General features: G+C 33.2%; 1 protein-coding gene across 1 annotated transcript in view; it reads right to left on the minus strand.

The window, feature by feature from the left end:
• The window catches only part of LOC134718809 (E3 ubiquitin-protein ligase rnf213-alpha-like), a 105,413-nt gene that overhangs the window by 10,709 nt on the left and 68,391 nt on the right, over positions 1–26,313 (minus strand). Inside the window, exons 64-79 of the mRNA XM_063581582.1 lie at positions 25,221–25,418; positions 22,323–22,571; positions 17,095–17,212; positions 15,936–16,210; positions 15,111–15,231; positions 13,374–13,490; positions 10,803–10,910; positions 8,324–8,377; positions 7,763–7,960; positions 7,544–7,646; positions 6,991–7,025; positions 6,392–6,495; positions 4,569–4,722; positions 3,911–4,094; positions 1,668–1,768; positions 1,004–1,061 (exon numbers count right to left, since the gene is read on the minus strand). Coding sequence (XP_063437652.1) covers positions 1,004–1,061; positions 1,668–1,768; positions 3,911–4,094; positions 4,569–4,722; positions 6,392–6,495; positions 6,991–7,025; positions 7,544–7,646; positions 7,763–7,960; positions 8,324–8,377; positions 10,803–10,910; positions 13,374–13,490; positions 15,111–15,231; positions 15,936–16,210; positions 17,095–17,212; positions 22,323–22,571; positions 25,221–25,418 — 2,177 coding nt within the window. The remainder of the gene's footprint in view (positions 1–1,003; positions 1,062–1,667; positions 1,769–3,910; positions 4,095–4,568; positions 4,723–6,391; positions 6,496–6,990; positions 7,026–7,543; positions 7,647–7,762; positions 7,961–8,323; positions 8,378–10,802; positions 10,911–13,373; positions 13,491–15,110; positions 15,232–15,935; positions 16,211–17,094; positions 17,213–22,322; positions 22,572–25,220; positions 25,419–26,313) is intronic.

The following is a 26,313-nucleotide window of genomic DNA, read 5'->3' on the forward strand; positions in this document are numbered from 1 at the left end:
TTACAAGATGTAGAAAAAGGGGGGAAAAAGGATGTTGACTGAAAATTTTGAGGAAGGAGCCACTGATTTGTGCCATAATTACCTAATACTTTGTGTATGGTGCAATATGCTAAGGAATCAAGCAATTGGTGTTTTCTTTATTATATGGCAGATAAAACAACAAAATAGATGGACTAAGAGTAGTTTTCATTCAAAACTCAACACAAATGTAATAAATTACACCTTTTACCTGTTTATTACCTGTAACTGCAGGTAACCTGATAAAAATTTTAATGAAATAATTATAACTGCCTAACATTACAGTTCATACACTCCTGAGCATTTTTCATGCAATAACTTTCTCTGTATCTCTTATAATAAAAAAGATACAGCAGTCTGAAAAGGAAAATACTGTTCTAATGAATGAACACAAAAATATGCAGCAGCAGCAGCCATCTTTCTAATTTTTTTTGTAGCCTTGAAAGGGTTAAAAGGTAGTTTCAAATAACTAGATGTTCTAAAGAGCTGACACCTAAATTGATATTTTGCAGTTTTGACCTAAATGAATTGTAGGAAGGTCTAACATTTCTAGCCTGTCAGATTTTCTCTATCTTTAACCATTATCAAAATAATAGAAAATACTTGTATTTTACTACTACTTTAGTTTAATATTTAGCCTTGGTGGCCATGTTGGCTGGATGGATCACCCGACATATTTTCAAACTAGTTACCTGAAGGATGATGTGGTCAAGTTCGGTTAAATTTGGCACTGAAGTTTCAGAGAAGATGATTTTTGGTAAAAGTTAACAGACGAAAACCATGAACAAAATTGAAAGTAAAAGCTCACACTAGTTTTGAGGCCATGAGAGCTGAAAAATAGCCTTGTTGGTCAAGATATTTCCATATAGTGACCACTAGACTGACACCACTAAGGTTGTGAGTTTGAGCACTACTCTTTGTATGTGAATACAGACAAAATCAACAAAAAAACAAATCCATATTGGAAATACAGGAATAATCTTACCTAGTCTTTTATCATTGACTATTCTGTTATTAACAGTGTTCAATATCTCTTCACTCTTCTGAAAAACAGAAATGAAGAAATTGTGAAGTGGCTGTGAAATGATTCATGAATCGTTTGTTTTTCCAACAAGGGAAACCATCAAAATACATGTATCAATTCATGTACAAACACAAACAGATATATCATAAGACCCTGAACTGTTATAGACTTTTAGAATTCAGTTAAATATCCAGTGTCCATAGTACATGGGTGCCCCTCTCGCACTATCATTTCCTATGTCCAGTGGACTGTAAAATTGGGGTAAAAACTCTAATTGGGTATTTAAATCAGAAAGATAATATCATAGGAACCTGGGTTCTTAAGACTAAGTTGATTAAACTTCAACTTCATCAAATACTACCTTGACCAAAAACATAAACCTGACCGAGACAGAAGGACAGACTGATGAACAAAGGACTAAACAGACGCACAGACCAAAAAAACATAATGACCCTAGGTGGGGCATAAAAATACCTAATTTCAAGTTTAAGGAGAAATAATAATCATTAAAATTATGATAGTGATTTAATAAAAAAATAAATAAAAGCAAAGTGCATGTAATTGAACTATATGACAATAATTGAAATACTGATGTATATTGTTGACCTTCAACATTAGTTCTTACCTCAAGGACAGGCACAATGTATCTTTTATTAAAGTTGTCTTCCCATGTCTCTCTTGATCTTTTATCCTTTAGTAAACAAATATCATCTTCTGCTCTCTCACCTAAAATAGACACATGATAGATTAACTGTTCATTTGAAAAATAACAAGTGAAACTGCGAGCTACTGCTCACTGATGATACCCCCGCCGCAAGTGGATAATATTAATAGTGTAAAAATATGCAAGTGTTCGGTAAACAGGAAGTTGTCAAGTGATGAATCTGAAAACGCATCACACGGTATAGCTGACTTTGATAAACCCTGAAACCAAATTTCAGAAATCCTGGTATTGTAGTTCCTGAGAAAAATGTGACGAAAACTTTCAACTTGGCTATCATGTGTAAAATCATACAAGTGTTCAATAAACAGGAAGTTGTCGAGTTATCAATCTGAAAATAGCTGACATATTTAAATGTTGATACCAAATTACAGAAAGGGTGGATATGTAGTTTCTGAGAAAAATGTGATGAAAGTTTCATGGGACGGACTGACTGACGGACGGACGGACTGACAGACAGACAGAGGTAAAACAGTTTACCCCCCCTTTTTTAAAGCGAGGGTATAATAAAACAGTATACCCCCCTTTTTTAAAGTGGGGGTATAATTTAAAGGGGGGGTATAAATATCCTCAATAAGTAGCTTAGTAAAGTATTCATTCTCTTGGTACTCACAAAAAGTATATTAAAAACCACAAAAATTAAGTAAAAACTTGACATTAATATTTCATTTTGACTCACTAACTTTAAACATTTAAATATGGCTTTGGCTTGACACTAGTACAGGACTGCATTTACTGAATATAGGTGTATACTTCTAAACATGCCAGTAGCACATATAGTCTAGTAATCACTATCAGGTACGCTCTAGTTGATCCCAAAAGTTCATAATTCAACATAGTACTATAATACTTCTGTAACTAGAGGCTCTAAAGAGCCTGTGTCGCTCACCTTGGTATATGTGAATTAAACAAAGGAAGCAGACAGTTCATGACAAAATTGTGTTTAGGTGATTGCGATGTGTTTGTACATCTTACTTTACTAAAAATTCTTGCTGCTAACAATTATCTCTACCTATAATGAACTTGTCCGTGTAGTTTCAGTGGAAAATGTTAGTAAAAATTTACAAATTTTATGAAAATTGTTAAAAATTGATTATAAAGGACAATAACTTCTTAGGGGGTCAATTGAACATTTTGGTCATTTTGACTTATTTTTGAGTCTTAAATTGCTGTACATTATTGCTGTTTACAGTTTATCTCTATCTATAATAATATTCAAGATAATAACCCAAACAGCAAAATTTCCTTAAAATTACCAATTCAGGGGCAGCACTCTAACAACGAGTTGTCCCATTCATCATAAAATTTCAGGGCAGATAGATAAACAATTTTACCCCTTGTCAGATTTGCTCTAAATGTTTTGGTTTTTGAGTAATAACCAAAAACTGCATTTAACCTCCATGTTCTATTTTTAGCAGTGGCAGCCATCTTGGTTGGTTGGCCAGGTCAAAAAACACAATTTTTAAACTGGATACATCAATGATGATTGTGGCCAAGTTTGGATTAATTTGGCCCAGTAGTTTCAGAGGAGAAGATTTTTGTAAACGATCATGGATATTTACGAAAAATGGTTAAAAATTGACTCTAAAGGGCAATAACTCCTAAAGGGGTCAACTGACCATGTTGGTCATTTTGACTTATTTGTTAATCTTACTTTGCTGAACATTATTGCTGTTTACAGTTTATCTCCATCTATAATAATATTCAAGATAATAACCAAAAACAGTAAAATTTCCTTAAAATTACCAATTTAGGGGCAGCAACCCAACAATGGGTTGTCTGATTCATCTGAAAATTTAAGGGCAGATAGATCTTGACCTGATTAACAATTTTATCCCATGTCAGATTTGCTTTAAATGCTTTGGTTTTTGAGTTATAAGCCAAAAACTGCATTTTACCCCTATGTTCTTTTTTTTGGTTCTTGGATGGTTTGCCGGGTCAAAAAACACAAACTTTAAACAAGATACATCAATGATGATTGTGGCCAAGTTTTGTTTAATTTGGCCCAGTTGTTTCAGAGGAGAAGATTTTTGAAAAAGTTAACGACGGACCAAAGTGATGAGAAAAGCTCACTAGGCCCTTCAGGCCCGGTGAGCTAAAAAATGTGTAAGTCTATTACTTATAAATTTCCTTAATGAAAAATTTACCAATTCTAGCTTGTGTACGACTGTTCATTATTTCTGCTAACAGATAGTGTATCAGAATGAGTACATTCTCTACACTCTTCCCAAGAACTGTAGATATCGACCTCAGATCTTTCTGTATATGACTCAGTAGATATGAAGGTACATCATTCTCCTCTATATCTGGCTTAATGGATCTACAGATGGCCTGTAAAAATAATTTGAATAATTACTGTTTGAGCCCTTATGTATTCAAAGGATTAAGATTACAAAGGTTTGAAATTAAATTAAGATTCTTATACTTTTTTCATCTGGCCTAATTACTACAAATTTTACACAGAATAGTTTTGATAGTACAACTATTACAAAAAAAATTATTTTTGTCACTTCACATTATTAATAATCTTCTGACCCCCTAACTATGAACTGTTTTTGTTGTAATGTCAGTTCAGGTAAAACTTTTTCATAATAAGAATAATGACTACTTATGAAGATATTTGTTTAAAAACAGGAATAAGGCTTTTGAAAATAGACCCATTTAAGAACCAAAGTATGGCCTTTATGATATTCTATGATAAAGTTTAAATCCAAGGCAATATTTCGACTAAAGTGAACCATGTATTTGTAATTTTTTTTTTATCTAGCATTTATATTTTAACATCATTTGTTTATTTTTACTTACCTGTGCATTGTCATTTGCACCAATATACATTGCCATATGCAGTAGTAACTTCATAACTGCACAATTTACAGGCTTCAGACTTCTTTCTGGAAATGGAGCTAAATTTCTATATTTAGCCCTCCCTAAAATGTGTCCAGTATCTGTAGTGTCAACTCTGCACAAAATATAAAACTTATTTTTAAGTGTGGACACAGAGAGGTGTAATGACAGTTTTTCAAATAGTAGTTGACATGAATCAGCGAAAATTGAAACAATAAGTGTTGTCAACGGTTAACCGGTTAACGGGTTAATCGGTCGAACGACCGAATACCGAATACCAAAAATGCTAACCGGTTAACCGGACATTTTTCAATTTTGATAGATTCGATAGAAGTCGGTATTGAAATCATAAAAATTGTCGTCGTGGTAAATAATTTGACAGATCAATTGTCAAGTAAATTAATTACTATTGGTCATCCTAAAAAAAAATTGATTAGACTTTGGGGCAGGATCTTAAAGAAACATAATTAGTATACATGTTTTTTTAACAGTAACTTTAAACCAGTAATGAGATAAAATTTTACCAATTACTTCATTATTTCGTTTTTGATCTAATATTGTGTAAACCTATATCTAAATGTGCAACCTCCGTAGTGCAAGGGTTAGTTTTACTTTAAATTAAAAAAAATGTGAAATGCAAACCAATGTGAATGTACTTTATGTAAACGTGTTAGAACGAGTAACACGCTTTAAGAAAAAAGAAAACACAGTAAAGAAACAGGTTGTACGATGACCTATATTTGTTAATTTCTGTGTAATTTTGGTCTCTAGTGGAAAATTGTCTTATTGGCAATCATACCACATCTTCTCTTTTTATAATTAATCATTTCAAATTGAAACACACCGCATTATTTTCGGAGACAACAAGAGAAAAGGAAAGAGTAATCGGTTTCAGACATATGACATATTCAATTTTACGAGATTAAGACTTTTTTTTCAATCTGAAGTTGGTACAAACGCTATAGTTGATACGGTGTATTTGATTATTAAAAGTCAAACTACGCCAGGAATCCTCACCGACAAGCCCTATAATGCTAAAGGAAAAAATTCAATTCTAAAAGCGTATTTATGTCTCGGATGAAAGATTGTCAAATGACACTCATACCACATCTTATATCTATGTGGAGGATTCTATTGATAAGGCTTTCATACACCAACCTAAACTACCCGTTAACCGGTTAATCGGTCGAACGATTATCCGAGTAACCGGTTAGGCAAACGTGTACGATTTGACAACACTAGAAACAATCAATCATTCCAGAATATTCTATTTTTTAAACACCTAATTCAAAACCTTTCACTCATGTTAATTTTAAAGTTATCATGTGTTGTTGAAAGCAATCTCAATCTAAACTAATGCATAGCATCTAAGCCAGATATAAATCAAGGATTGTCAAATCTATTGATCATGAATTTTATATTTTTTTGGCGAATTTGAAGGGCCATCTTAAAACTGTCACACTTTATTTTTAATTTTAATTCTCTCAGCAACTCCAGAGGTGTTTACAATAACTATTTTGCATGTTTTTAGTTTTATTATGGCTAACCATCTCAAAAATACATAATCAATACTAACAAGTTTTTCAGAGGCCGATTTAGGGGGGGGGGCCTTTTATGGAAACATTTGGGTTGGTTATATAGGAAATCACTGAAGCGTGACAGAAGCGGTCCCCTCTGAGGCAGTCAGTGGGTCCTAACTTATAAAAATTTCTGGATCCACCACTGTTTTTATCATATAAAAAAGAAAAGAAAGAAAGGATGGTATACAATACATATTTAAATACCCTTGGTCCTTGATATTTCCAGCTTTGAGCACATGTGATTGCCCTCCAATTTCAAGTCCACAGTTCTGTGCTTTACATCTTGCTACAATAGTAGGCCTTCCACACTATAAAGGAAGACACCCTATTATTATGGTGCGATGTTAATGAGGGCACTAAACAAATTTCTTAGACAAAATATTGACCAGCAATCAATAAAATACTATGGTATAGTCTATATCTGTTCTTTAGTGAAAAGGACAAAGGCAAATAACAAAGTATAACAGATATATTAGTGACCTCTCTGTAGACTTTTAAAAGACATGCTGTGAACTATCTAGCAATCAACTAAACAATATAATTAGATTTGAAAATATGCTGTGAACCAGTTAAGATATTGTCCACTAGCTAGTTAGACTTCACTTGCATGAGGCTTTTACAGTTGATTTAACTGTATGGGGTTTGCTAACGTTTGAAAGCTGTACAGTAACCTATAGTTGCTTAAATCCAAGACATTTGGTCTGGTTGATTCTGTAGTTGTTTTATTAATAATCATACCACATTGTCTTTATTCAATACATGCAGTTTTATTCATTACACAAAATAGATAAGTATATACTTACATCTCCAATGAGATACAGATGACCATTGGGACATCCTGAAAAGGAAAAAAAAAAAATTAGTCCAGCAGTCCCAGTTTTCCTTTTACACCACCTACTGTCTATTGCAACACAAAATCCTGGAGATTCTATGTACTTTTTGCAAACAAGACTCTAAAATCCTGTGTTAATATTTTCAATTGTGTAAAAGTAGGACATACATTTTGAAAATTTTCCCTTTTATTGAAAAATTCTACTGTTGATTTTTTTTTTATCTGAGATTACAATAAACAAATGGTAAATAATCAAAACACCAACCCTAAAGTGCTGTAGAACATCCACATAACAGTATCCATTACCCATTTTGATATAAAAAATTTATATCACTAGTCAAGGGTTTTAGGGTTTGGCTATCAAATTTTCAAAGGTCTTGTCATAATAGAGGCCATTTGGGATGATGGTCGGGGAAATTTGGACTGACACTGGAAAATGAGGACTGAAGTTTGATTATCAAAATAAGGGCATCATGAAAGTAAATAATCACCCTCAGAGACACCCTGACAATAGTTGAACTTACTGTGAAACACTGGATTCTCACTACCATCAGCTGGTCTTGATGCCAACAGTGCTTCCTTAATCAGATCCAAATCATCCTGAGGCATTGTGGGAAAATAAGATTCCTAAAAAAGTAAAAAGAACATTTTATTTCAAGTTTTAATGAAATTTGAGTTACAGAATTTGCTTAATATGTTTTGCTTGTTAAAAAATATCTAACAAGAATTTCACAAAAGCTTACCATCATGAGTTCTGGGTTGTTGGCAATGTTCACTAGGGGAGATAACCACGTTTGCTTTTCATGTATCCCTCTGAACAGAACCATGCAATGCAGCAACAGACAGCACAAACCTTGCTGTCCAAGATCTAAGGCAGGAGTGATGTTTTTGTCAGCATCATGTCTCCATACACTATTTGTCAAAAGATCTCTGATGAGTTCCTATAAAATATAAGTAAAATGGCAGATTCAGATTCAATATTTTATTAAAGTCTCACTACTTGGCATTACCTATATGCAGGTATTTAAAGGTAAGAAAATATGAGATAGATCTACATTAATAAAAAGTCCAAAATATGCAGAATTCACAATACTGTACATTTCACTGCATTGTACTTAACAAATATTTTTGTGTCCGTCTAGCTAAAAATTATCAGATAAAATCATTACTGAAGCTATCAGTTTAAAGAAAATAAGTTTAAAAAAATCTTTTTCTTCTTTTAACTGACATATTTTACTACAATCAATCTTGAACACCTGAGGCAAAGAAAGTGTATTATATCTATATCAGTATCATATATTCACCTTGTTTTGTATCTTATTACAATTCATTAATGTCCTCTTCAAAAACTGCTTTACCTAAAAAAAAAAATTTAGTCATACAACAAATGCAATACATACAGGTCCACATATAAAATCATTAATATTCATACTTTTAAATTTTATTTCAATGCATGCACCAGTTTCTTAATAGTGCTATTCTTCCAAAACCTTTGTTTATAGTACCTTAGAAACATTCTTAATTACAAAGACTTATCATAGACAAATGAACCTTGAAAATGAATTTGATGTCGGATGATCCCTGCAAGAGAGCTAAAATCATTCAAAGTCACCAAATATAGTTGACCTATTGCCTTTAGTATCTTACAAACTGACTTAAAAATTTTACATTGAACAATAAGCAAAGAAAATGATTTCAAGTTCAGATGAGAACTTATATCCTATTATTCATTACAAGTGAGAAAATAACATGTAAAAACAAGAATGTGTCTGTCCACAGTACACAGATGCCCAATTTGCACTACATTTTCTATGTTCAGTGGGCTGTGAAATTGGGATAAAACTCTAATTTGGCATTACAATTAGAAAGATCACATCAAAGGGAACATGTGTACAAAGTTGAAGTCTATTGGACTTCAACTTCATCAAAAACTACCTTGACCAAAAACTTTAACCTGAAGCGGGACAGACGGAAGAACGAACGGACACACACAACAGAAAACATAATGCCCTTCTACTATTGTAGGTGGGGCATAAAAACTAAATTATAGTGTTTTTGAGTGTAGTCCAGTCAAACTAAGATATAACCTCAAACTAATTGCAACAGAAAATGTTTTAGTTCTAATCTATAGTATTATGCCCTTTATATACACAGAAAAAAGTCCCATAAAATCTAACTTGAGGAAAACTCAAAATCAGCATTTTAAATTTCCTATGGAAATTAACATTTGAAGGGGAGATAACTCTTGGGTCAGTTTTGGTTGTTTTTCTTGAAATTTATGTATAATATGATACTTTGATGGGGTTATAAGTTTGTATTTGACTAAATTGTATAATCACCTGCTCATGAACTGTACAAAATCGAAGTGTTATGGGTAGTTTTATTTTTTTCGGGCATTTTTCATTAAAGAAATTGCAAATTTGAAGCTTTGTAACCATTTTGAAAAAATAATGTGAAAATTTGGTATTATTTATATCTGTATATTATATTTTTTCAGCAACTTACTTATCTAAAGAAACTTTAAAGCACAAAAAGAAGAATACATGCTTAATTATTTTTATTCAATTTGAGATTCTTTACCTTCACATGTTGAAAATTTCAATAAATGGTCAACTAATAAATTACGAAATCTAGAGTATAGCTTGATAAAATATATGAAAACACCTTTAGAGTTGTTTGAAATACTCTAAAGATTGCTAAAAATTAAAGAATCAGTACATTCTGATGAAAAGAAGCGGTAATGCTATAATTTTGTATCAATTTTTATTGATATTTCTGCCTTTTTTGCAAGAGTTATTTCCCTTTTCAATGCAAATCTCCATAGGAATTTTAAATGGTGATTTTTTTAGTTTTCCTCAAGTAAGATTTTAAGGGACTTTTTTGTGTGTATATTTGGGGTATAATGCTAAAGATTAAAACTTTAAAATCTTCTGTTGCAATTATTTTCCGGTTAGGGTCAAATTTATGCTAGATTGACTGGACTAGTGTCATTGAAGCATGCAAATGAGATTAAGGACAAAGGAAATATGATAAAATTATATATCTGTACCCAAGGTTTGAAGCCATCAGGTCATCTAGCCTATACAATAACAAGAATGTGTCCATAGTACACAGATGCCCCACTCGCACTGTCATTTTCCATGGTCAGTGGACTGTGAAATTGGGGTCAAAACTTTAATGTGGCATTTAAATTAGAAAGATTATATCAAAGGGAACATGTGTACTAAGTTTCAAGTTGATTTGACTTCAACTTCATCAAAAACTACCTTGACCAAAAACTTTAACCTGAACTTTGCACTATCATTTTCTATGTTCATTGGATCATGAAATTAGGGTTAAACTTTAGTTTGGCATTAAAATTAGAAAGATCATATCATGGGTAACAAGTGTACTAAGTTTAAGGTTGATTGGAACTACCTTGACCAAAAACTTTAACCTGAAGCAGGACGAACAGACGAACAAACAGACAGACAAACGGATGTACAGACCAGAAAACATAATGCCCTGCTACTATCGTAGCTGGGGCATAAAAAGCTCTATAAAAATATATAATGCTGTTGCATGATTGTTATTCCTTTTTTTAAGTTTTAAGTATTTTTTGTTGCAGGGGAGACTAAATCAATGAGCTAAAGGATCATGTCAGGTGAATGACAATTTTACTTTTTATACTGATTATACCAATTCACTGAAAAAACTTTTGATGTTTGTTTTGTGCTGTCGGATGCTATACATCTTCACAAAATACTCACTATATCTCCTTTCACTAATTTTTAAACAACCTACTTTCTGTGAGAATTGCTGTTGTGCCTCCTCATACAAGAAGTTCATAGTGAATTCTCTATAAACAACTAACAGGAATCTAACTTCAGTTTTCCATTTGTTCTTCTTAGTCTACAATAAAAACATCGACATCTTTTTCACTTGCTCTTCAAGATGATGCAATAAAAAAATATCTTCACAAATCAAGTTATTTCAAGCCTTCCTGGGCACTTTATGTTCACCGAAATTTTCCATTTTTCTAATGGCAACAGATAACTTGATTTTTGTTTAAACAGAAAACCAGATGCTCCGCAGGGCGTAGCTTTATACGACCGCAGAGGTTGAACCCTGAACGGTTGGGGCAAGTATGGACACAACATTCAAGCTGGATTCAGCTCTAAATTTGGATTGTGATTAAATAGTTGACACAGCATAGGTTTCTGACAGAGATTGAATGTGGTCTAATGAACTTAAAATTTTTGTTTTCTCTTAGAGCAATTCACTATGCTGTTGAATATTAATCCTCTCAAAAAAATGTTTGAAGAAATTTTCATTTTATTTATGAAATTTCATTTCAAGTGAGAAAATTGAACCCATTTTTTTTAATCACATCCCCCTTTCCCTTATTCCAAATTAATCTCAATTAAATTTTTAATGGAGTTTGCAACAATAACTACTCATTTAAATACATCATAAAATATTAAGATGTAAAAAAACTGCTTGTTATCACTGAATGGTAAAGATTATTTTAATTTATCAGTTGGTAGTAAAAAGTGAATATACATTGTATATAACAAAGATTTGAGTTGATTCTGAATAAAGAAAGATAACTCCAATTAAAAAAAAATATTGCTATTTCACAATATTGTGCAATTAGATATTTCTTGCTTACTATTCTGGACAAAGAAAGATAACTCTAATTAAAAAAAAATATTGCTATTTCACAATATTGTGCAATTAGATATTTCTTGCCATTGTGCAATACTGTGCAATTGAAAAGACTTGCTATTGCACAATACTTAATATAATATTTTAGATCCTGATTTGTACCAACTTGAAAACTGGGCCCATAATCAAAAATCTAAGTACATGTTTGGATTCAGCATATCAAAGAACCCCAAGATTTCAATTTTTGTTAAAATCAAACTAAGTTTAATTTTGGACCCTTTGGACTTTAATGTAGACCAATTTGAAAACAGGACCAAAAATGAAGAATCTACATACACAGTTAGATTTGGCATATCAAAGAACCCCATTTATTCAATTTTTTATGAAATCAAACAAAGTTTAATTTTGGACCCCAATTTGGACCAACTTGAAAACTGGGCCAATAATCAAGAATCTAAATACATTTTTAGATTCAGCATATCAAAGAACCCAACCGAATAATTTTTTGTCAAAATCAAACTAAGTTTAATTTTGGACCCTTTGGACCTTAATGTAGACCAATTTGAAAATGGACCAAAAATTAAGAATCTACATACACAGTTAGATTCTGCATATCGAAGAACCCCAATTATTCAATTCTTGATGAAATCAAACAAAGTTTAATTTTGGACCCTTTGGGCCCCTTTTTCCTAAACTGTTAGGACCAAAACTCCCAAAATCAATACCAACCTTCTTTTTATGGTCATAAACCTTGTGTTTAAATTTCATAGATTTCTATTTACTTGTACCAAAGTTATGGTGCGAAAACCAAGAAATATGCTTATTTGGGTCCCTTTTTGGCCCCTAATTCCTAAACTGTTGGGACCTAAACTCCCAAAATCAATACCAACCTTCCTTTTGTGGTCATAAACATTGTGTATAAATTTCATTGATTTCTATTCACTTAAACTAAAGTTATTGTGCGAAAACCAAGAATAATGCTTATTTGGGCCATTTTTGGCCCCTAATTCCTAAACTGTTGAAACCAAAACTCCCAAAATCAATCCCAACCTTTCTTTTGTGGTCATAAACCTTGTGTCAAAATTTCATAGATTTCTATTCGCTTAAACTAAAGTTAAAGCACGAAAACCAAGAAAATGCTTATTTGGGCCCTTTTTGGCCCCTTATTCCTAAAATGTTGGGACCAAAACTCCCAAAATCAATACCAACCTCCCTTTTGTGGTCATAAACCTTGTGTTAAAATTTCATAGATTTCTATTCACTTTTACTAAAGTTAGAGTGCGAAAACTAAAAGTATTCGGACGACGACGACGACGACGACGACCACGCCAACGTGATAGCAATATACGACGAAAATTTTTTCAAAATTTGCGGTCGTATAAAAACCAAAATGATAAGACAACAGTGTACCAAGTATTTAATCAGAACATTTATCATTTGTCCAACAATTACCATTTTTTAATTAAAGATGACTTAGTACATTGGAATCTCAATTCTGTATGAAAAGGAAATTCTTAGACATTACTGTATTCATTTAGAGAAAATTTATTCAATTGTTTGCTGCACCTATAGTGAGTTTTAAGTTCTTATAATGAGATGAACTTACACAAATGAATCTACCCCATTAGAAATAAATAATGTTTTGCTTTACATCACATGTTGCAAGCAAGATTACATTGCTGCAAATGTTTTTAAAATATCCCAAACCTGTAATAAATTGACAATCTTCTTATTATCCTCATTTAATGCTGCCTGAACAAAAGTTTCTCTCATTTGAGTGTAGCCTTCTCCACAAACTATAAATCTGTCATGGCATTCTTCTTTCTGAAATAAAAATTATTAACAACCTTAGCCTATTAAAACAGATGTGTGACTTGCTTCTTAAAGAGTTTTCTCCCTTTCCAAAGGATTTTTAAAAAGTAAAATCATGAATTCTCTTTAACAATATTGAACTAATGAATAAATATACTTATTTTATATAAACATTTATGCATGCATATGAGAGCACATGCCGTTTAAATTCTTGATAAGTGTTCTTTAATTATATTTGAACAATTCATCCTTCTCTTTTTCTCAGTTTAATCACTTTGTTTACACTCTTTTGTCAACAACACTGCATATTCTCCAAGGAATAATACAGGATTTATTTCACTTGACTGGAAAAATCATAGCATCTTATTGCAAACCAGAGGCTCTAAAGAGCCTGTGTCGCTCACCTGGGTCTATGTGAATATTAAACAAAGGAAGCAGATGGATTCATGACAAAATTGTGTTTTGGTGATGGTGATATGTTTGTACATCTTACTTTACTGAACAATCTTGCTGCTTACAATTATCACTATCTATAATGAACTTGGCCCAGTAGTTTATGTGGAAAATGTAACCGGTAGTAAAAATTACAAATTTTATAAAAATTGACTATAAAGGACAATAACTCCTTAGGGGGTCAATTGACCATTTTGGTCATGTTGACTTATTTGTAAATCTTACTTTGCTGAACATTTTTGCTGTTTACAGTTTAACTCTATCTATAATAATATTCAAGATAATAACCAAAAACAGCAAAATTTTCTTAAAATTACCAATTCAGGGACAGCAACCCAACAACGGGTTCTCTGATTCATCTGAAAATTTCAGGGCAGATAGAACATGACCTGATGAACAATTTAACCCCAGTGAGATTTGCTCTAAATGCTTTGGTTTTTGAGTTATAAGCCAAAAACTACGTTTTACCCCAATGTTATATTTTTAGCCATGGCGGCCATCTTGGTTGGTTTGGCCGGTCACTCCACACATTTTTTAAACTAAATACCCCAAAGATGATTGTGGCCAAGTTTGGATTAATCTGGCGCAGCAGTTTCAGAGGAGAAGATTTTTGTAAGATATATAAAATTTATGAAAAAAGGTTAAAAATTGACTTTAAAGGGCAATAACTTCTAAAGGGGTCAACTGACCATTTTGGTCATGTTGACTTATTTGTAAATCTTACTTTGCTGAACATTATTGCTGTTTTCAGTTTATCTCTATCTATAATAATATTCAAGATAATAACCAAAAACAGCAAAATTTCCCTAAAATTACAGATTTAGGGGCAGCAACCCAACAATGGGTTGTCCGATTCATCTGAAAATTTCAGGGCAGGTAGATCTTGACCTGATAAACAATTTCCTCATGTCAGATTTGCTCTAAATGCTTTGGTTTTTGAGTTATAAGCCAAAAACTGCATTTTACCCCTATGTTCTATTTTTAGCCATGGCGTCCATCTTGTTTGGTTTGGCAGGTCACGCCACACATTTTTAAAACTAGATACCCCAATGATGATTGTGGCCAAGTTTGGTTTCATTTGGCCCAGTAATTTCAGAGGAGAAGATTTTTGTAAAAGTTAACGACGACGGACGACGACGACGGACGCCAAGTGATGGGAAAAGCTCACTTGGCCTTGACCTTATTGCCCTGAAGTTCTGGTAAGTTTATCCATCTTTTCATTGCCATATCACTTTCTGTACGTATAGTCTGGTAACAGTCTGTGCCGTAACACCTACACAGGTACTTAATAAAGTAACGTCTGAAAAAAAACAAAAACCAACAATATAAATTTGATCAACATAAAATTTTGTTGTCCCTTAAACAAGAATTACAATATTCTATCTCATATATATGACGTGCACCTTAGTATGGTGGATTCTAGGAACGCTTGATTGCTCAGATAAGTTTGAAGAAAGTGCTTGGACGATTTCAAGTACACATGGAAACATTACAAACAATTGTGACGGAAATAGAAACTATCTTAAATGAAAGACTGTTAACATAATCATTGTCCAATATGAAAGAATGTGAAGCTTTAAAGCCGTCTCATCTATTAAACGGAAGGAGCATTTCAGCATTACCGTACTTGCAATCAGAAATGGGATAATTTTTACTTTTCACGGCACCAGTATTATCGCGGGAATGTAATGTTCCAACTATTGTACATGTCTATTGTCGACGTCGTATTGTCAGTGAATTCGTTTTTCAGTGACATCGCCTTTGGCAGAAATACATACTTGTATATCAAATGTAATGGCTGAACCATTGTTGTAATACAGTTGCCTGAATTTTCATCTATAATATATTAACAAAGTTGCTAACACTATTTGGTGTAGTATTTAGCAGTTTAATACCCGAGATGATTTTAACATGTTTAACATATTTTTTACCTAAAAGAAAAATTCTCAAAAACTTTAAATTAACTTGAAGACAGGCTGTTTGATTTCTTAGTATTATTCCTACCTAGGCCAATTTGATCCACATTCTTCACACAATTTTCCAACTGCCTCAAAAAGTCGTTTCAACTTTGTGTTTAATTTGACAGTCTTTTCTATGAATGATTTATACATTAAGTTAGCTGCCACACATAGAGAAAATCTGGTTTGAGATAAATGTTCCATGTTTTCTAACAGATGATTAGAATCTAATTGTATCTTTTTACATGAATTCCTCAACATTTCTGTTGCTGCTTGAATTAGTTCTTTGTTTTCTTCCGAGTATTGTTGATGATAAGAATCCTTAAATTATAAGATAATATTAAGAATATGGAACTAATAGATAAAGAACTGTTAATTCAGAATGTGTTGCATGTATCTATTGTTGTGATGGCTGAACAATGATAAAAAATGCAAGATTTTTTTTGATAATAGGTAATGGTGCAAATAAATGATGCTTTTCTAATAAAAAATGCCAAGTGTTTTTTTTTTTTTTGGGGGGGGGGAGCTTCTCCATCACGTTTTAACATTTGAAAAAAACATTCCAGTATATAGTAATATAGTAAAATTAGGAACTGGAACAGAATTTAAGAATCCATCAAGATTTACTTTGTTTAATATAAAGATTAGGAGCTTGTATCTTGCCTGAAATCTACTATGATTCCCTTATATTTTCTTAGATTGTCATTTTTGAAGATTTATAATTTCAGAGTTACACTGAAAAGGAATATCATTATAATTTATTTTTTGTGTTTTTCCACTAAAACCATGTAGCCATTTCAGTTGATATTTTATAGTGTGTCTTTCTATAATGTGATGTTACACTATCTATCTTTTTCAGGTAAGGGCAAAGGTTAATACCTATTAAAATGTTTTAAACCTGCTGCATTTGTTTGCACCTGTCCTAAGTCAGGAATCTGATGTTCAGTGGTTCTAGTTTGTTGATGTGGTTTATAAGTGTTTCTCCTTTTTTTATATATTGATTAGAACGTTGGTTTTCCTGCTTGAATGGTTTTGCAGTTATCATTTTTAGGGGCCCTTTATAGCTTGCTGTTTGGTGTGAGCCAAGCCTCTGTGTTGAGGACCATACTTGACCGTAAATGGTTTACTTTTACTAACTGTAACTTGGATGAAGAGTTGTCTCATTGTCACTCATACCACATCTTCTTATATTTATGTAAACTTACTTCCATGCACTGTAGAACCAGATGACACAGACTGTGAGATTGTTCACTGGTCGTAGGATCCATCAATCTTAAAGCTCTTCTGAAATAATTCTCCAAGTGCTGGTGAACCTCTGGACCACTGTTTGAAAAGAATATTTTTTAATATGGAAATTAAGGAGTAGGTCAAAGTAGTTTTGACTTCACAGATAAACAAATCATTGAAGAGAAGTGAAAATAAGAGGATATGATAGCAAAACAAGAATGTGTCTCCAGTAAATGAATGCCCCATCTGCACTATCATTTTCTATATATAGATATAGGAAGAATGTGGTGTGAGTGCCAATGCTATGTTCAGTGAACCATAAAAATGGGAAAAAATCTCTAATTTGGCATTAAAATTTGAAAGATCATATCATAGGGAACATGTGTACTAAGTTCCAAGTTGATTGGACTTCAACTTCATCAAAAGTTACCTGGAGCGGGACAGAGAGATGATTGGACGAACAAACAAACAGACGCACAGACCAGAAAACATAATGCCCATAAATTGGGCATAAAAACAATATACACCACTAAACACACTCAACAAACCAAAAGAAAAGTAGGAAACAGTTGATCAGCACTGTTATGCAAAACTTGTCTGCCACATTGGAACTATTTTGTATAAATAGATTATTAATACACAATACGTTTTTGTGCAATGCTGTTACATATAATTTTAATTGGGAATCCCTGTCTGCTATTTGGTCCAATCATCTAAGGGGTTTCCCAGTTGCTGCTGCATGTGAAATCTCGTTTACTAATTGCTTTTCGATATCATCCTAATTAACCAATCAAAATTAACACTGCATTTGAATTAACCAATCAGCGCTTAATTAACAGGGCTTTTGTTTTAGGCACAAGCACATAATATTCTGAAAGCAATGCTTGCTTGGAGCAGACATTCTAATTTTCTGGGAAATTATTTATTTATAAAAATCATGAACGGATTTAAGTTTTCAATGTGGAAATTAACCATATTATATATGTGAACGTTTATGTGGGCCGAAGTGATGAAGCTAAACGCAGCCACCGCAAATGAAATGCTAGAACTTGGATTTGACAGCATGGAGGCCATTGCATTGATTGAAAAGGAAAATTTGGATAACTCGAGTATTCCGATAGGCCAACGAAAGTTATTACTCCGAGCAGTAGCAAAAACATTTAAGAAAGACTTTTCGCCCAGCGAGAGAATGGCGGTAAATTCTAGACTTCAGGCAGTATCAAATTCTGGTGCATGCGCATTACAAGATGGCGACGACGGAAGTACTGTGAACAAAGATGGCGGCGCCCATGAGCATCTTAAAGATGGCGGAAAGCAAACAAACACAGATGATGCTTACATTAATGCTGTATTGAAACAGCTTACCGGACAGCAAACACAATATGTACATTCCTCTGGCTTATTGGATGGACGTCAAAACCATAACATTGCGGGAAATTCGAATGAAAGTGACAATTCTGTAACCAATTTAGGTAACACGGGCATTAACTCTATTCTATCTTGCAGGATCCGCAAATTTATTTGAAACATTCAAACATAGACAGTAAAGTTAATTATTTAGATATTATAGATTTTGTGGGTAATGATATAGGGGGGACCAGTATGCCTGAAGAACGTCTTATTTCCAATGCATCAGGGGGGCAACTAGTGTTTAAGTCTGGGCCATTAAGGCCAAAACTTGAATCTCTGTCTCTGTGTCAATGGTCTAGGGCAAACTTGTCAATAATGTACAAGCTGCTCAGCACTGGAGAACTGACACAGACACAGATCCTCGATTATCTATCATATACCATGAGATTTTACCAGTTAGTTTCTTCATGTGAGTTTGTGTCAGTACTTTTATTTGATAGAGAATATCGTAGGCTTCAAAAACAGCATACTTTTAGATGGGGTACTGACATTCCTCATTTGCAGTCAGTTTACTTACGACCTAAAGAAGTATACAATAAATCTCAGGCATCTGGTCCAATACTTAAGAATGCAAATAAACAGCAACAGGACTATTCCAAGTATACTTCACACTCTGTAGAAGGAAATGAAATTTGCAAAAGTTTTAACAGTAGGAAAGGTTGCTCATTTCCTAACTGTCGCTATGTTCATATTTGTTCAATTCAAGGTTGTGGTGCCCAACACCAAGCCTTTGCCCATTCAAAAAACGGATAAAGGTAAAACCTGTGCGTGACTTGGTGTATAATGTTTGGCATGATGAACTAAAAAATGATGTTGATAAAGATTTTCTTTTGCAAGGCATAAAAAATGGGTTCTACATTGTTCAAGATAATTTGGCTTCATCACACATTTCGGCAAAAAATCACCCTTTAGCTAATCCTTCAAGTCCTCTATATAACAAAGCTCATCAACAGATTTTGACTGAAATTGAAAATGGAAATTATGAGTTTGTCCACACCTAAAATTATTAGCCCTTTAGGTATTATTCCAAAATCTGATGGGGGTGTAAGGATAATTCACGACTGCAGCAGACCACTTGGATCTGCTGTAAATGATTTTGCAGGGGATGTAGAAAAACAAAAGTTTCAATCTGTTGATGATGCAGCAAAATTAGTCACAAAAAATTGTTTCATGGCCAAAGTCGATTTAAAATCGGCTTATAGATCTGTTAGCATTAGTTCCCATAGTCAACAGGTCACTGGTTTACCGTGGACTTTTCCTGATGGTCAGACCCATACTTTTATTGATAAAAAATTACCCTTTGGTTCAAAACTTGCACCAAGTATTTTTCATAGGCTATCACAGGCTATTTGGCGCATGATGTCACGCAGAGGTTTTACCATTATAGCTTATTTGGATGATTTTTTCTTTTGTGAAAAAACGAAGCAGCGCTGTGCACATGCACTTAGAATTTTAATTTACTTGCTGTGCAAGTTAGGTTTTCTATTAGTTGGTCCAAGGTTGTTGACCCTTGCCAGAAATTAGTATTTCTAGGCGTGGAGATTGACTCCACAACATTGGAATTAAGATTACCTATTAAAAAACTTGATGAATTAAGGCGGGAACTAGCAAGTTTTCAGCAGAGCAAGCATGTTTCTAAGAAACAATTGCAGTCCCTGGCTAAACTGGGTTTCATCAGTGGTTCACGGCGGGAGAGTTTTTCTCCGGAGAATCATTGACAGCATAATGCAGCTCAAGCATGACTAGCACAAAATGCGCTTAAGCGGTGATATTTTGCATGATATCCATTGGTGGTATAGTTTTATGGCAACTTTCAATGGGAAATCCGTCTTACTCAATACTAACCCTGTCACCTCAGTTTACACAGATGCTTGCAATACAGGTGCAGGTGGGGTTTTTGGTACTGATTGGTTTTATGTCAATTGGAAAGAGGATTTCCCAATTGCGCAATCTTTGCATATAAATGAGCAAGAAGCACTTGCAGTGGCTTTGGCAGTCAAACGTTGGGCTAAGAGCTGGCAAAATAGGCGTGTATTTATTTATTGTGATAATGCATCAACTGTTGCCTGTATCAATAAGTGTACCTCAAGGAACAAACTTTTGATGTCCTTTTTGCGTGAATTGTTTTGGCTATCTGCTGCTAATAATTTTCATCTGGTCGCAATTCATTTACCGGGGAAGCAAAACGTTTTAGCGGATGCTATTTCCAGATTGCATGAATTAAATTTATGTCAATTTTTTATGAAGGAATGCCTATCCACCCCTTTGTATGTGCATCACCTTGTTCCTCACATGTCCTGTCTTTCTCTCCGCCTTCTCATCTTTAGGCTTACAGGCACACAGTCATGACAGGTCAAGTTTTTTCTTCAGTTTTCTATGGGATCAGTCTTAGCATTTTCTAACGCATGTCCTACTTTCTACCTAATAGGTTTGGGGTTTTACTTTGGAGTACCACAGATTTTCAACTGGAATTTGCTTTGTTTGTAATTATGTTTACATGTATTGCTTTATTGATATGCAAAGAAAATATTAATCTGTGGTTCTTTGTCCCAAACCTGTGTTTGTTCAGTTTATACTTCTAACTAAGAACCGGTTAAAATATCTTGGGCCCCTTACTGATCTCTGATTAGTGTGAAACAGATGCTTCATTTGCACTGTATCTTTTCAGCGTTTGGTTCGGGCCCCAAAAAGGGAAAGTATCTTAGTATTCACAACATAGTACCTAAATAGATTAAGGAGCAATATATAGGGAGGATTGGGGGGGACTAGTAATGTGGATTAATGGAACTATTTTGTATAAATAGATTATTAATACACAATACGTTTTTGTGCAATGCTGTTACATATAATTTTAATTGGGAATCCCTGTCTGCTATTTGGTCCAATCAGCTAAGGGGTTTCCCAGTTGCTGCTGCATGTGAAATCTCGTTTACTAATTGCTTTTCGAGATCATCCTAATTAACCAATCAAAATTAACACTGCATTTGAATTAACCAATCAGCGCTTAATTAACAGGGCTTTTGTTTTAGGCACAAGCACATAATTATTCTGAAAGCAATGCTTGCTTGGAGCAGACATTCTAATTTTCTGGGAAATTATTTATTCCCACCCTCCGCTCCCTAGAGGATAGTTTTTACTTTATTGCTTTGTCATTTCAGCCTTTTATCATGTTTATTAAAATATATTGTTAATAAGTAGAGTAGTAATGTTTTCAAAAGAACTCACAGTTATTATGTACTTTGTGTTAGGAGTACCACAGATTTTCAACTGGAATTTGCTTTGTTTGTAATTATGTTTATACATGTATTGCTTTATTGATATGCAAAGAAAATATTAAACTGTGGTAAGCCAGAGCGACTCCCAGCATTTCTATTTCCCCTGAGAAGCATAGGACAGGGAACAGTACATTTTTTAAAGTTAATATGCTAGCACAATATCTCATAAGAATAAAATTGAGAATGGAAATGGGGAATGTGTCAAAGAGACAACAACCCGACCATAGTAAACAAACTGCAGCAGAAGGTCACCAACAAGTCTTCAATGTAGCGAGAAATTCCCGCACCCAGAGGTGTCCTTCAGCAGGCCCCATAACAAATATATACTAGTTCAGTGATAATGAATGCCATACTAATTTCCAAATTGTACACAAGAAACCAAAATTAAAATAATACAAGAATATAAATAATACAAGTATTAAAATAATACATACATTTAAAAAAAATGATTAACAGATGAATGCACAGATAAATTGTCATTACAAAATTTCTTTATCTAAATTATAAAATATCTTCAGTACCTTGTTTGCATCAAATGTTGTAACAGAAATGATCGGACAACTGGAGTAGAATCGATACAATCATCGAAAATTGTCAGCTGCTTTGTGACCTCTTGACCTTTCTTTGTTTGTACAGTAATGTAGGACAGTAGTTTGTTTACTATGTCATTAGATGGTGGAGTTCCTTCGGCGAAGCACAACTGGGAAATAACTTCCATAAAGAAATTGTTACATCGTCTTCTGAAATCCTGGTATGCTAGAACATTTTCACTAAAAGGAAGGAGGAATTTCAATATTTGATTTGTTAAAATATTTTGAAATTTAGGCCAAATATTTAAGGAATTAGTATATATGATTTGAAAATGTCACTTTTCAACATCTACTGCAAATACATTTTGAACAAGCAGAAGTTTTTTTTGTGTTTTGCCAATAAAAAAGGTTGTCCACTAATCCCTACTCTTCTTTTCATATTTTAATTTCATATAGTTTTAAAAGCCATATTTGATAGTCTTATTAAATCCTTGTCAATTTTTCATAATGTTTACAAGAGAACAGCAAACATTGTTAAAAGTACGAAAAATATAGGGTCAGAATCATTTCCCGCCAAATTTTCAATGGCTTATATCTCAAAAACAAGCACATGCTTCATTTTTTTTCTGCTTATTTAGTTCCTTTATTTATATACTATCATAGAATTTTATCCCAGTCTTTTGAAAAGCTTGCAATTCTGAAACAATGCAGCAAACATCTTTCAAGTGGTGGGGTAAGGTTGGGGATGCATTTCCAATATACAAGATGACAGGACATGCCGCTTACAGGAATAAGTTGGAACAAAAGTGCACACACTGAAATGTCTCGCCTTCTTAACTTATCATTGATATTATGTTGATAGTCCTAATGATAAAGCTTTATTACAACTGTCACATTAACTTAACATAAACCAAAACCAGATGCTCCGCAGGGCGTAGCTTTATACGACCGCAGAGGTTGAACCCTGAACGGTTGGGGCAAGTATGGACACAACATTCAAGCTGGATTCAGCTCTAAATTTGGATTGTGATTAAATAGTTGACACAGCATAGGTTTCTGACACAGAATTATTGTGTTCTAATGAAATTGAAATTTTTGTTTTCTCTTAGAGCAATTCACTATGCTGTTGAATATTATTCCTCTCAAAAAAATGTTTGAAGAAATTTCTTTTTATTTATGAAATTTCAAATGAGAAAATTGAACCCAATTTTTTTAATCACATCCCCCTTTCCCTTATTCCAAAATTAATCTCAATTAAAATTTCTAATGGAGTTTGCAACAATTACTACTCATTTAAATACATCATAAAATATTAAGATGTAAAAAAACTGCTTGTTATCACTGAATGGTAAAGATTATTTTAATTTATCAGTTGGTAGTAAAAAGTGAATATACATTGTATATTGTATATATAACAAAGATTTAAGTTGATTCTGGACAAAGAAAGATAACTCCAAATAAAAAAAATTCTTACAATTAGATATTTCTTGCTTAATATTCTGGACAAAGAAAGATAACTCTAATTAAAAACAAAATTGCTATTTCACAATATTTTGCAATAAGATATTTCTTGCCATTGCGCAATACTGTGCAATGGAAAAGACTTGCTATTGCACAAAACTTAATATAATAATTTTAAATCCTGATTTGGACCAACTTGAAAACTGGGCCCATAATCAAAAATCTAAGTACATGTTTGGATTCAGCATATCAAAGAACCCCAAGATTTCAATTTTTGCTAAAATCAAACTAAGTTTAATTTTGGACCCTTTGGACTTTAATGTAGACCAATTTGAAAACAAGACCAAAAATGAGGAATCTACATACACAGTTAGATTTGGCATATCAAAGAACCCCATTTATTCAATTTTTGATGAAATCAAACAAAGTTTAATTTTGGACCCCGATTTGGACCAACTTGAAAACTGGGCCGATAATCAAGAATCTTAGTAAATTTTTAGATTCAGCATATCAAAGAGCCCAATCGATTAATTTTTTGTCAAAATCAAACGAAGTTTAATTTTGGACCCTTTGGACCTTAATGTAGACCAATTTGAAAACGGGACCAAAAATTAAGAATCTACATACACAGTTAGATTTGGCATATCAAAGAATTTCAATTATTCAATTTTTGATGAAATCAAACAAAATTTAATTTTGGACCCTTTGGGCCCCTTATTCCTAAACTGTTGGGACCAAAACTCCCAAAATCAATACCAACCTTCCTTTTATGGTCAAAAACCTTGTGTTTAAATTTCATAGATTTCTATTTACTTATACTAAAGTTATGGTGCGAAAACCAAGAAAAATTATTATTTGGGTCCCTTTTTGGCCCCTAATTCCTAAACTGTTGGGACCTAAACTCCCAAAATCAATACCAACCTTCCTTTTGTGGGCATACACATTGTGTTTAAATTTCATTGATTTCTATTCACTTACACTAAAGTAATTGTGCGAAAACCAAGAATAATGCTTATTTGGGTCCCTTTTTTGGCCCCTAATTCCTAAACTGTTGAAATCAAAACTCCCAAAATCAATACCAACCTTTCTTTTGTGGTCATAAACCTTGTGTCAAAGTTTCATTTATTTCTATTAACTCAAACTAAAGTTATAGTGCGAAAACCAAGAAAATGCATTTTTGGGCCCTTTTTGGCCCTTAATTCCTAAAATGATGGGACCAAAACTCCCAAAAACAATCCCAACCTTCCTTTTGAGGTCATAAACCTTGTGTTAAAATGTCATAGATTTCTATTCACTTTTACTAAAGTTAGAGTGCGAAAAACTAAAAGTATTTGGACGACAACAACGCAGACGACGACGCCAACGTGATAGCAATATACGACTAAATTTTTTTCAAAATTTGCTGTCGTATAAGAATTATGACCTTACCTCTGGTCAGCTTCTACAGGTTGAAAGTCTTTCAGAAAAGGCTGATCACAAGTTGGACATATAACATCTGGGGAAATTATGGTCTCATTGAAGCATCTCCTACATATAGTATGATTACATGGCAGTGTAACTGGGGGACTTGGTTGTGCCTCTTGTGTTCCTGTGTATAGCTCCTCACAATGGGCACACTTCTGCTGGCTGTGAATAACAATTCAGGAACTTCAAATCATGAAAATTATAATATATAATGTAAAAATAGGTGGAGACTTAATATTCTAGCTGAACAACTATCTTTTAATTAACAAGTGAAACTGCGAGCTACTGCTCACTGATGATACCCCCGCCGCAAGTGGATAATATAAATAGTGTAAAAATATGCAAGTGTTCGGTAAAAAGGAAGTTGTTGAGAGATGAATCTGAAAACCCATCACACGGTATAGCTGACTTATATAAATCCTGAAACCACATTTCAGAAATCCTTGTATTGTAGTTCCTGAGAAAAAAATGCAAAGAAAAATATTCATGGGACGGACGGATGGACTGACAGAGGTAAAACAGTATACCCCCACTTTTTTTTTTAAAGCGGGGGTATAAAAAGATAGGATATGGGATGTAAACTGATTAATACATGTACTTGCAAATCCAAAAGCAAAGGTTTTAGTTCTTGCTGTCCTTCAGCTCAAAGCTCTATTGATCATTCAATAATTACTTTATTTCTTTTTTTTATTCTTTTCAGTAATCAAATTTGAAAGCCTCAAAGCTAATTGCTTCTGCAGTATAAAACTTATACAGAATATTCTCTACTCACTGCAATGTTTGGGATATTATACATATTTCCTTTTACTTTAATATCAATTGAAGCCTTCTATATTCACACTGTAGCTTTGTTCAAAAACTTAATAAACCTAAAATAGTCTTAGATGCATGATATTTTCATTAGTTTCATTAGGCTTTGAACTAACTGTCAAATAACTGCAAGTACTCTCAGGTCTGTTCCTAGTGTCTTTTTGTTGTCGGGATACAAGCTCCCAGCCAAGTCAACTTGTTTTTTTTGTCTATGAGTCAACCCTTTTTCAACTGATTTTTATAGTTC

The sequence above is a fragment of the Mytilus trossulus genome, chromosome 1, assembly GCF_036588685.1.
Source record: "Mytilus trossulus isolate FHL-02 chromosome 1, PNRI_Mtr1.1.1.hap1, whole genome shotgun sequence".
NCBI lineage: Eukaryota > Metazoa > Mollusca > Bivalvia > Mytilida > Mytilidae > Mytilus > Mytilus trossulus.